Raw genomic sequence first — 12110 nt, forward strand, 5'->3', positions numbered from 1 at the left:
AGGAAGAAAGAAAAAGTTCAAAAGTTGCAGGGGAATCTTCAATGACAGAAAATGAGACAGCTTTTATCAACACTGCAAATAAACAAACCCATGTAGTGAAAGCTGGCCAGGGGCAAGATCTGTCTGAACATGAAAGATTTTTCTTTATCTTTATCAAGTCTTCCCCGGGGAGGAAGGAATGCTGGGAAGTTTAGTTAGATGAAAGCACATTGATATTCCATGATGTATCAGAAAAGTGAGGCACTCTGTATATAACTTTGAAAAGAAGAAGAAAGGGAAAGTCACTATCCTAAATGATACAGAGGCAAAATTCTTTCTTGACGATTGCAAACTGTCATTCCTAAATCCAGGCAAGGAAAACAAAAGCTGTTTAAGTTCCATCAAGGAATACACTCCCATCTGTTAAGTAATTGAGTGGAGGAATGCAGTTGTGATAGAAACTGGACCACTTGACATGGCACAGAATTCCCTAAATACTCAGAAAGCCATTACTGAAATAGGAGCATACGTGCTAAAGCTAAACTCTTTGTCAAACCACCTATAAAATGTGCAGGGTGTTTCAGATTTACATTCAATCAGTGCCTTTTATTATAAACACAAAATACTTTACATACAAAAGAATTTTTTTAGCATACAAATCTTAATGATTTTAAGGCTAAAGATCCATTACGATTATCATCAACGCTGTTGGCACTGATGTTGACGAGCTTAAAGCATACTGCAGTTCATGTGAATTTCATCTCTACATAATATATAAATGTAACTGCTTACATACCTTGAAGATCTCAGCCATCTTACGTTGCTGTGGAAGGGAACAGTGGTTCTCTATCGACAGGATGACTGGCATGTCAGAGTTGACAAATGCAGACCGGTTAACTGCTTCCACCACATCCTGAAGAGTCAAGGAAGAGATTTCCATCTTAGACATCAAGTCAAACATGGGACAGTAAAACCCTCTATAGAGCTCATTACTAATGAGATTTGTCTTCTTTCTTTTCCTTTTTTAAAAAAAAATAACATATGAAACTCTGATGCAGGCTTCTTAGGGGCGTGTTTCTCCAATTTTTATTACATAAAATAATGATAATACTGATATTAAACTAAATTGTCTCACTGTTTTGCTGAATCAAAACAGTTTCTACCTGGAACATCTTAGACTAAATTAATGTCATTTATTGTTCTAAGCGTCTGCTGATTGGTGCATTGAGCGGAATGTAGGAGGACCCGGTGAGTTATCGCTCTCTGAATTCAATAATTTCTATAGATTTCTTACCTTGAAGGGTATTTTGGTGGTGAGCGTGTGCCCGTGATAGATAACTGGCATGCCGTCATCACCGTCCCAACAGTCCAACTCGACGCTCCTGCAGCCTTGCAGTAGCACCTAGGTTAACACCCATCAATAAAATATCACCATTAAAAAAGCAAAAGTAAAGGAGATGTGGATCCATTTTTGCAAAGCTGTCCTACAAACCTGACTGTAAAGCTCAACAGAGGACTCTCCTTTGAGCTGGTGTCCGGTCAGATAGGTGTTATGAGAAGACTCTATGTAATAGTAAGAAAGGGGGTACTGGAGCTCCTCCTGGTTAATGTGGGATTCCTCATTGCGAGAGGCAAAGTTCTCCTTGTCCATCAGGTACCTTGTAAGGAAAGTGGTAACATCACAGCCTATTCATTAACTTAAAAAATATAAGCCTGCCTTTAATCTGAGTTGATGCACTGCTGGCTAATACATTTTTCGCTGCATAATTGCCTTAACTTTTTTATTTGGTCTGCTGTGCATTATCTAATCATTAGTTTATAAGTTAATAGTGCATCCTTGTAGAGTCCAATGTGATGATGATATTTAAGTGTACCTGGCAAAGCCCTCAAATGACATCCAACCCATTTGTCTCATATTTGTTGAGGGCTCAAATCTCTGCAACAGACAACAAAAAGCAAGTCGGTAACATTTTTTTTTTATCTAAACAGCTCTTTTTCCACCCTCGGTGAAACATTTCATCCTCCATCTCCACCATCTATCCATATAGTTGCATTCAAACTTTACCTGTATGATGCTGAGGATTTCATCATAACTCAGGTGTTCTCTCTGACAGTTGACTAGGAAGTCGTTGAGCTGAGGGATGGCCAATCCCAAGACGCCCAGTGATGCGTTCTCCACTCCTGTACCGTTGGTTACAATGCTGGCTGCAGCAATAGCGTCCGATATCTGTTTCTGGTTGTCAGACATTTGCTGCCTTGTCCGAATAAACAGGCCCAAATCAGAGCCGTTGCGGGTTAATAAGTCTAGAGATGAGAGAACGAGGTGAGGGAAGATTCATGGAGAGAGCGTAATTGTTGACACTTGTGTGCATGTTTTTGTCTGCTGCTTGTACCGAGGTCTGGTTGTAGTCCCCCTTCCCGGTCGTCTATCCTGAGGTTGGTGTAGAGAGGAGCTGACTCTGGACTTGAACGACTGCAGGGGACTGCAAATGTATCAAACAACTCCTTCAGGTCCTTTCTGCTTCTGATACTTAAGAGAAAAAAATATGGCAGAAAAAAACAGTTTATATTTGGAATGCAACTCAACAGATGTGAAGAAGTATGGTAAAACAAAACAATTGTATATTCTGAAAATGTCTTGTCAAAAACAGAACAACAATTCTCCTGTATTTCAAATAAATTCTGCATGCCTATGATACATTTCAACTTAAAATTTTTATAAAAGACACTAATCTGGTCAAGCAGTAGTTTTCTTTGCAAGGCTGTAACTGATCAAGTGAACAGATCAAAGAGAACTACTGGGAAGCACATGAAAGGATGCAGTGCAACTGAAGAAATGCAGCAAGATCGGTACTAAAATAATCCTTAGCCTTATCACGGAAAAATACCTTCAGTTTTATATGACTGGGAATTTTTTTTACGGCTAAATTATACGCAGAAAAGAATGTCCTAAGCTCGATAACCTCAAAAGGCATTTGTTTTCATCACATTCTTCAAGACTGCTACCAAAAGTAAAATGAATAAACAAGAGCAAGTTGGCAAAGATGCTGACAAGAATACATACTTCATATACACATTTTAATGATAGGATGATCCAGAGTTTGGCTACAAAAACAACAACAACACAGATTTTTGGAATAATCCACTATACTGTTACAACAATGCAGCAAAAGCACAAGTATCTACCTGAATGACTTGAAGAGCTCAACAAACTCAATGAAGCTCATCGTGCTGTCAGAGATCATGAGATTCTGGAAGCCTTTGAAACAGCCTTTACCTCGACCGTGCCACGACCTGCTGCTCCATGCCCTTCAAACCACATAGAAAAGGTTGAATATATTAATTTGGCCAGTCACCAAAAAATAAATAAATGGTTTGAACTTCAGACTTTCAGAAACTGCACACATACCCCGACTGCGACTTGGACGTTCCTGAAAGGACTGGAGAGGATTGAGGACGGGAATGGTTGGACCCTGCCATGCTGGAGGTAGAGGATGAGGATGACGAGGAAGAGGCAAGCAATCCAGGGCTCTTATTGGACGAGAGGGAGAATGGTCCAGGGAAACTGTCTTCTATTGAAGTGAGGATGGTCGAGGGTAAGTAAGCAATGCCCTTCTAAATTAACTTTACCTTTGATTAGAAATTGATATGGTCTAAAAACTACTGAGTGTAATAATCCAGCTACAAACTCGGCATTTATATCATTTCAGTTCAAGATCATGTCACCTGCATCTTCTTGGTCGAGGCTGTCAGACTCTGGTCCGTTTCGATAAAGCCCCTCCTTACAGCTACGTGTTTTCCTAGATACCATCTCGTCATCTGTGGCATCCCCGCTGTCTCCCTGTGTTAAATGCAAACATCCAAGTTTTTTAAAACAAATGTTCAACATAAAGAACTGAATCTGTGTGAACTCATGGGTTTAATAAGGAACATACAACATACAAGACCAAAGTATGCATTTCACTTTCATGTACTTACCCTGACAAGAACCTTCTTTTTCTTCTTGGTCTTCTCATTGATACTCAGTGGACTGTTTTTCTGCACTGTGGATTTCTCTCCTCCGCTTGTACCTATGTTCCACCTCCGCCCGCCAAACAGCTCGATGGCTTGAGCTAGCGTGGGGCCTTCATGTCTGCCATCCTCCTAGCGGAGACAAACATTAAGGCACAGAGGATTGAATAGACAGGAGGGTAAATACACAGTTAACACAGGCAGTGTAGAAAGCTTTATGGAAATTACATAAAATGCTATTTTCATTTATAAATCAAACACTCATATGTATGTCTGACCTTATGATAAAAATCTTGTTAATTTGTGGCTGATATGAGGAACAATTTCTGGATTGTTTTTATTCTTTATGCAAGTATCACATTTGAATTTTTCTGAAAACACTGACAGTGAAGCTGATGTGTGATATTATGCTGCTAAGTATATTATTCCCTAGTTCATATCACATATTTTGAATTTGAATTCCTACAGACGCTGACAAAAGATTGGATTCACAAGCAAAAAGAAACAACAGTTAGCTCAGAACACAGATACCTGATACAGACTGACATACTGCCTCCTCAGCCACTGCAACCTTTGGTCAGGAAACTTCTTCAACTTCCTGGTTGCGTTTACCAACTCTGACAAGCCTTTGTGGAGCATTTGTGCTGTGTGGTTGGGGGCCACAAAGTGCAGCAGCCTGCGGTCAAGATATCAAATAAAATATTGATTAAACTGCAAAGTAATTCACAATGCTTCATACAACCAAACCAGTGTAGTACTGGATGATGACTGCATAAAGTATGGTGCTGGGGTTAGTAAGACTCTGACCTGTTGTCAGTGGTGCTGAGACCATAAAGGAGGCTGAGACCATTTTCCTCCACTGTCATCTGGCTAAGTTTGTTCTGCAAACACACTGCGTGAACGTCCACTCCTTGGTGACCCAGAAACACCGCCTGTATATGTATATATATTTGAGTAAACACAAAATTGTGACTGCAATCTAATTATTGGCTGCCATGTCATTCAAACACAAAAGTAATGACGAATACTGCAAGCCAAATAACATCACAATAAAGAAAAGATAAAGTATAAACATCAAGTTGTAATTTAGCACTACAAATGTCACACGTGTAAAAAGACATAGAATTTTCATTTCTATAGAAGTTAAAAATAAACAATTAACAAAATTAACAGTTAAAAAAAACAAACCTTCACCACTGCCAGGTCCAGCAGGCCCTCTGCTAGTCCTGCTACTACAGTCTGTCCTATTCCCAGTGGTTGCTCTGTGGGGGTAGACCCTCTGCTCTGAGGTGCACCTGACATAAATATATAAGAGATTATTTGCATAATTCTTTGTGGACAAATCACAGAAACAATCACATGTGATTCTATGTAAAATGTCCTGAGATGCTTTTAGACACTGAATCGATCATATTTTCATAATTTACCCCAAGTGAGCGATGTATTGTCAGGCTGCAGTCGCAGAAGACAACGAGCTGTGAAGTGGCTGTCCTGGTCGTAGTGGATGACTGTGGCTCCCTGCAGCAGGAACTGGTGAATATCTGGTTGTAGTGACAACACGTACCTAAAACAACAACAACAACAAAAAAACAGAACACCACAAGTGGAATGTCATTAAAGTTAGAGGAGCATGTTTGGGTACGTGAATCTTCAGAGAAATTGTACTTCATAACTCTGATGGTAATGTAATACAAACTAGGCTGTGCTTATCTCTCTAGATCGTTTCTTACCAAGGAATAAGCTCAGTGCCATGGCTGAAAGCTTTGTGTGTCTCCTCAGTCCCGTGAAACTCCATCTCCTTCACCGCTGGCTCAGATGACAGGTCACTCTCTGAATCAGACAAGTCTCCTACCATGAACCTGAAGATGTATGGATAGAGAAGAGATCCAGTTTGAATTAGGAAGAAAACAAAAAAACAAGCAGGTTCCAAGGAAACATGAATGCTTTAGTCTCAAATTAGTTATGTGGTCAATTAAAGCTCAGCTAAATGCAGAAGCTAACAAAATATCATACACATAATATGCAGTGACCACACTTCAGAAACACACAGTAACCCAATCAGTGTGTCTCTGAAGTGTAGATGTGTAGACCACTCATTATAGTATAGTTTTTTGAGTCAGAACTATGATGCCTTTGGGTCTACATTCAGTTGAGCTTGTTTGTTTGGTCCCTTCAACGTTTACTCCCAACAACTGCCGCAGGTGGAGTCACAGCACAGTTATTTGCATTTAAGTCCAGTCAGAATTATCGAATAACCTGCAAAATAAACAGTACAAAAACATACTTTGTACTGCAGTGCAGCAGTTCACAAGCAAGAAAGCACCATGCATTTGTCATTGCAAATCGATTCACAAATACACAAAAGAGAAATTCACTCAAACTGAACCATGTCAAAGTCAGCCAACGATGTTCAAACTCCTGAAACTCTAACGACCACTTACAAGACACGATTTGATTCTTGCGATGTCCTAAATGAATGGGAACTGGAATGGGAGAAGTGGAAAAAGGAAAAGACAGAGAGGATTTGACAAAACTCCTAAATGGTTAAAAAAAAAAAGAAGTGAAAAATCAAGAGGATCTCCATGGGAAAGATAACAGGAACACAAGAAAAGACAGACGAACACCATTCCCCTAACCAAAATGAAGAGTGGATGTTATTCTCTAACAAGATAATCTCTCAAAGTCAAAGAAAACTGTAAAGAAACACAGAAGATAATCCAGGTTTCCCTTATGCAAACAACACAGACCTAGCCTGCGATGAACTCTTAACAACATCGTCTGTTAGTGTCCAAATTCCAGCATGTGTCATTAGCCACTTGCCATCAGTAGGCTGAGAAGCACCAGAGTTCCCTCCTTCCTGTTCTGAGAGGAAACTAACCTGTTATCTTTTGTCCCTGTGACATAGTTGTTTATTTGAACATCTCATCTCAATAACAATCTGAAAATGTGTTCCTTCACACACCAATCATTGTGTGCCAGTGTTTATGAAAGACAGTTGCATGGTGAGAGTAACCTGGAGTGACTCCAGCTGGGACTATGGTTAACATCTACTTAATCTGATGCAGTGCTGAAAATGAAAAATATCTATTATATTTTTCATGTACGCTGTCATTATGTTAGCATATAATACACTGCTATAGTTTTAATTAGGGCTGCAACGATTAGTCGACGTTGTCGACAAAAATCGACAATAGAAATAGTAGACAATGAATTCCATCGTCGACTATTGTCGCCAGACGCGTTTTTCCAACAGAGTGAGGCATCTCACTTTATTATATTCTCTGCCGACACTCGCGCATGCGCAATAGCGTCTCTTCGCTGAGCGGTAACATACAGAAATGGCGGCGTCAACATCAGGTACGTACCAAAACTTCTAAAGTTTGGGAACATTTTAGCCTGGATACCGCGAATAAAAAGACTACTTTCAAAGTTTGCAAAGCAGACCTTGGTTTCATGGCAGGACCTCGGTGATGCAAGAACATTTGAAGAAGCCCGTCGGGCAGTTGAACGAAACGGAGTCTGACTCGCCTCGGTGAGATTCAAGTAACGTTCAAGCCAGTACGGTTTTTATGACATTCATTGTACATTTTATCAGCGTATTTTCGCTATAAAAAGTTTACTTGATTTTGATTTATTTGCCTGTCCCTAAAAAAATGGACAGAGGTTTCTTTTTTTATGGATTGATGTCTCTACTGACCGAACACTGTGCCTAATTGGTTTTAGATAGGACATTTTTATTTAATTTTTGTACGAATCCGCAGTATGTTCAATAAAAGATGTATTTTTCGTTGTACCCATCTTTATTGTGTTTATTATCATTTGCCACATAATTAAATCAACTTAACGTTAAATTTAAGAAAAAATTAATAATCCGATTAGTCAACTAATCGTTTCAATAGTCGGTGACTAGTCGATTATTAAAATAGTCATTAGTTGCAGCCCTAGTTTTAATCATGCAGTGGAAGAGATGTCATTGAATTCAGAGACTGCTCTGCTGCAGTTGCTGGTAAAGTGCAGCAGTGTATTTAGAATTGCTACCTCATGACTGTTCTGCTAAACAACCAGAGAGCACATGAGCAATTTCATCTTTGACCTCTACGTATGAGTCTCTACATTTGGTAGTCTAGCCGAAACTTAAAGTGATGCTTAGACATCCTGATGAAGTGATTTGCAAAGAGGTGAACAGTGTACTATATTGATATACAATCTCAGACAAGTTTACATATGAAGGCATTTAATTACGAAAAATTCACATTCATTCACTTTTTATGAGCTTGGCAGTTCCCGTTTTGCACCTGATGCTGCACACTATCAGTCTGGGTAAACAATAGATAACATAGCTCAAGAGTCCTGCAATAAAAAGATTTTAAAAAAGGGAACTAACTGATTGCGGCAACGGTCCCTGAAGGAGTTGTTTCTGGATGCTGGGGATGGGCCCGTAGAAGAGGGACTGGTGGCGGCATCATCAGGATCTTCGGCCTCCAAACTACGATTACATGATCTGTGAAGCAGTAAAAGAGTCCAGAGAATCTTTTTTTTAAATATGTCAGATCAGTTTTTTTTTTTTTTCCTTTTTTGGAAACATAGCTTCAAGGATGCTGTGTACCTAATGATCTGTAGGATGTTGCTGACAGTGGCTTCTTTCTCTGGGATGTGAAGACCATCTGGACCAGAACGTGAGAGGAAGTTGTGCTGGCCGCTGTAGTCAGATACAAACTGAAGAAAGGAGGGCAGATACAATATAATTAACAAGTCAGATAATTACTGCTTGGGTGAGCTATATGAATTATGTTTTTGATGCACATTCACAATGCGTATTGTACCTCTACTGAGTCGTCTGTGTTATCTAAAGGTGGTTTAAGGCTGATTATGCTCGCAGTGCCATCCAGTGCATCACTCAGCTCCTTCAGAAAAACTCCACAGAATGGCACCACCTATTATGGTGGAACAATGGTACAAATGCATGTTCATTTCATCTGTAATGCAAAACTGACAACCCTTTTCAAAAGAAACTTCTCCCTCAGAACCAAAAGCAACTCACCTTGCATCCTGGGATGTTGAGTGCTCTGGTGACAACCTTCTTGTATTCAGAGGATGACTCATGCTGAGCCATGGCATCTTTTAAGCTTCTCATGGTCTCAATGTCTGACTGATCCATGAACTGCCACATCTTTAGGACCTTGCGGGACCTGAATCAAGACAAAACCAGATTTAAGCAATTAGAATACAACCAAAAAATTAAAAATATGAATCTATGTATGTGTGTCTGTGTTTCACAGAACCTGAGTCCAGCTAGGAACTCCATTACACCATTGTAGTTCCCCATGTTCCAACAGCATTTAGCAACATGGACCAGATAAGAGAAAACTTCTCTCTTCTCTTCCATCGACCCTGCAGTCAGGACCAGCCATGTCACCCATGAGCTCACCTGTAGGTAAATGTCAAGATGGATAAAATCAATTCTTCTTTTCTCTGCTGATGTAAAACTAACAGTTTTTACAGTATGTTCATTTATAACAGATGGAGGAAGAAAACCTGAAATAGAGTAAAATGATTCTCTGTTTGGAGTTCCTGTCCCAAACTTGAAACATCTCATAAGCCTTCCGACAGGTACATGCTGCTTTTTGGTACATGACAATATTTTTAGAAGGAGGACATGTCTTGAATGCTTCTGAAGGCTGACTGTGTGCAACACCATGGGGTAACTGCAGGATGTTGTCAGTATGTTATTAAAAGCTCTTTATACAAGGTGATTTCAACCTCAGTGAAAATGATAAATGCGTGACGGTCGGCTGATAACATTTTATTGTATGTGGTCCTGTGCCATCTTGTTTAAATTCTGGTATGACAACCACAGAAACACAAGAGAACGATATCAAGTGTCTATCAGCTGCACTCTGTCTGCGCTGGCTGCCATCTAGCACACGCTTAAGACACAATGGCAGAGCCAGATATGTATCAGGGTGAGCCTCCTTTCACATTCTATGCTCTGGACACATGTACACACTCACATACAAACACACACACCACAGGAAACTGTCAGATATCAACCTGACTTCTTGCTCTCAAGTGTCTCAATGCTTTAGAGGCACATGAATGTATAAACACACACACACACACACTCACTCACCCACATACACTCTAACCCCTTTCCAAGCAGTAAAGGCATCCCCGTGTCCAGAGATCTATTACTAGGTTATGTAATGATCTGTAAAGCCCACCAGAGCGTCCGAGTTCAGAGGGACTAAATAAAGGCGCGCGCACACACACATACCTGCACGGAAACATTAACATATAAATATTTTGTTTTAAACCTGCGCATTCAATTTTCACAATTTCATATCCATATGTGTTAACAGTTTTATGACTTTTTTGGATTAAACTTTGCTTCATCTGTGCACGGTAACTTCAGCTTCACTTAATCTCGTGCCACCTTTCCTCATGATCATCGCTTTCCTCTTTCTCCCAAGTTTAAGTGTTTTGTCATCTGATGAAAATCACGTGATTTTGATTGAAAGCTCAAGAACTACATCACTTGGTCATGTGGCACCCTTTCTCTCACTTCTTTTGCTAAGATCAAAAAATAAACTTTGAAGCCCTTGAGCCAAAAGGCTTCATGAGGGTGTATAATTATGCCATCCACCAATTGGAACATCTTCAACTAGAGGGCCCTCAAAGGTGCTATTACATCATTACATCTAATATCCAATAGATGTTCCTCAGCTCAGATTTTATCATTCTACGAAATGTTCTCAAAAATCAGTTTTTGACAGACCAAAACAAAACAAAACAAAAAGTGGTCACATGACCTCCTTGGCTGAGGTGAAAGGTGTTTTTAATACTGCACATTCAATTTCAAATTCAGTGTGTATAAAGTGTATTTAACAGCCAATGTACCTTCTATCTCAAATATTATTCAATAGGATCCAAGTAAACGTCCAAGAATGACACACAAGAATGCTTCTTAAATATGTTTTTTTTGGTGTGTGTGCTGTGGGAGAGCAGTTTGCACCACTTGTGTCAAATGGCCCATATATAAAGTTCTGTAAAACAACCCTGCTGCCTTACAGTCTGCTTTATCTACTACTCCCCTGGCTTGTGCACCAGGATGTGCGTGCCTTCAGTGAAACTCTGCTATCAGTCATTTCTTGCGTTATGACATAATGTGAAACTATGTCAGCAGCTGGGTTGCATTACAGTCACCATCTAAACCATTCTGACCACCTGCAAAGCAGTTTTTGGAACTGAAACACATCACAGCATCGAGCAGCAAAGTTGGCATCTCTTCTGATATTCCAGATAGCGAAGGCTTGAACTCGGTGTCAGTGAGAGATTGTATACAGGATGTGAAGAGAGACTATATAAAGAGCGGGGCATTTCATGAAGATAATTGGAGACCAGACAACAGGCCACATTGTTCAGAGGACTTCCTCACACAGTAGTCTCGCACACATACACAGTATATGTGTTATCAATATCAGTTTGACAAATATACAAAACACACACACTCATAGAACTGGAGTGGAGCACAAGCTGATCTCCCTTTGATGTCTGTGTGCGCACGTGTGTCCATCTGTCTGTCTCTATCCGGCTGTGTTATTAGTAGGACTATAAGGGTCAGTTTCTCCTTGATACATGAATTATATAACCAAGGTTGACAAAGAACTATTGCAAACTCAATGTGAGCACATACCGTGCCTATCAAAGCTAAACACTGTCGACAGAAACAAAGGAGCCTCAACCTTCCCTACCTCCCGATTCTCTTGCTGCTATCCTTTTCACTGCCTAATTCTTCACTGCCATACATGGATTGAAAACCAACAAAATCAAAACCATGGGATTCTTTGGGGAAAATTTGATTGAACTTCACAAAACATTGTTAATTAAGTAAAATCTGACCCTGTGGTTAATAAATCTTCTGTCAAAATGGTTAAATTAGTTATTACCTAAATAATAGATCAACTGTTTCCCTCATGGCAGACCTCAAAGTAGAGGTTGTTTGGGGGGAGAAATCCATATGATTTCATTGTAATGAAGTTCTAAACCTCTCATTTAAGAACATGTATCCAACCTGGTTGAAGTCAGCAGCTTTCAGGCTCTTTCAACCAATAAACTGCTTT

The 12110-nt window shown here is 39.8% G+C and overlaps 1 protein-coding gene across 2 annotated transcripts in view; it reads right to left on the reverse strand.

The window, feature by feature from the left end:
- The window catches only part of plce1 (phospholipase C, epsilon 1), a 79017-nt gene that overhangs the window by 16153 nt on the left and 50754 nt on the right, over positions 1-12110 (reverse strand). For both annotated transcript variants that reach the window (XM_086195309.1, XM_086195308.1), the window contains exons 11-30: positions 9273-9413; positions 9032-9179; positions 8814-8924; positions 8597-8706; positions 8375-8491; positions 5721-5849; positions 5418-5554; positions 5179-5285; positions 4798-4922; positions 4522-4666; positions 3958-4122; positions 3706-3820; positions 3389-3551; positions 3166-3288; positions 2373-2509; positions 2045-2283; positions 1854-1915; positions 1472-1637; positions 1274-1381; positions 776-892 (exon numbers count right to left, since the gene is read on the reverse strand). In XM_086195309.1, coding sequence (XP_086051435.1) covers positions 776-892; positions 1274-1381; positions 1472-1637; positions 1854-1915; positions 2045-2283; positions 2373-2509; positions 3166-3288; positions 3389-3551; positions 3706-3820; positions 3958-4122; positions 4522-4666; positions 4798-4922; positions 5179-5285; positions 5418-5554; positions 5721-5849; positions 8375-8491; positions 8597-8706; positions 8814-8924; positions 9032-9179; positions 9273-9413 — 2665 coding nt within the window. The remainder of the gene's footprint in view (positions 1-775; positions 893-1273; positions 1382-1471; positions 1638-1853; positions 1916-2044; positions 2284-2372; positions 2510-3165; positions 3289-3388; positions 3552-3705; positions 3821-3957; positions 4123-4521; positions 4667-4797; positions 4923-5178; positions 5286-5417; positions 5555-5720; positions 5850-8374; positions 8492-8596; positions 8707-8813; positions 8925-9031; positions 9180-9272; positions 9414-12110) is intronic.

Source organism: Aulostomus chinensis, chromosome 23 (genome assembly GCF_037954235.1).
Source record: "Aulostomus chinensis isolate RoL2024-O1b breed Wild chromosome 23, RoL_Achi_v1.0, whole genome shotgun sequence".
Taxonomy (NCBI): Eukaryota; Metazoa; Chordata; class Actinopteri; order Syngnathiformes; family Aulostomidae; genus Aulostomus; species Aulostomus chinensis.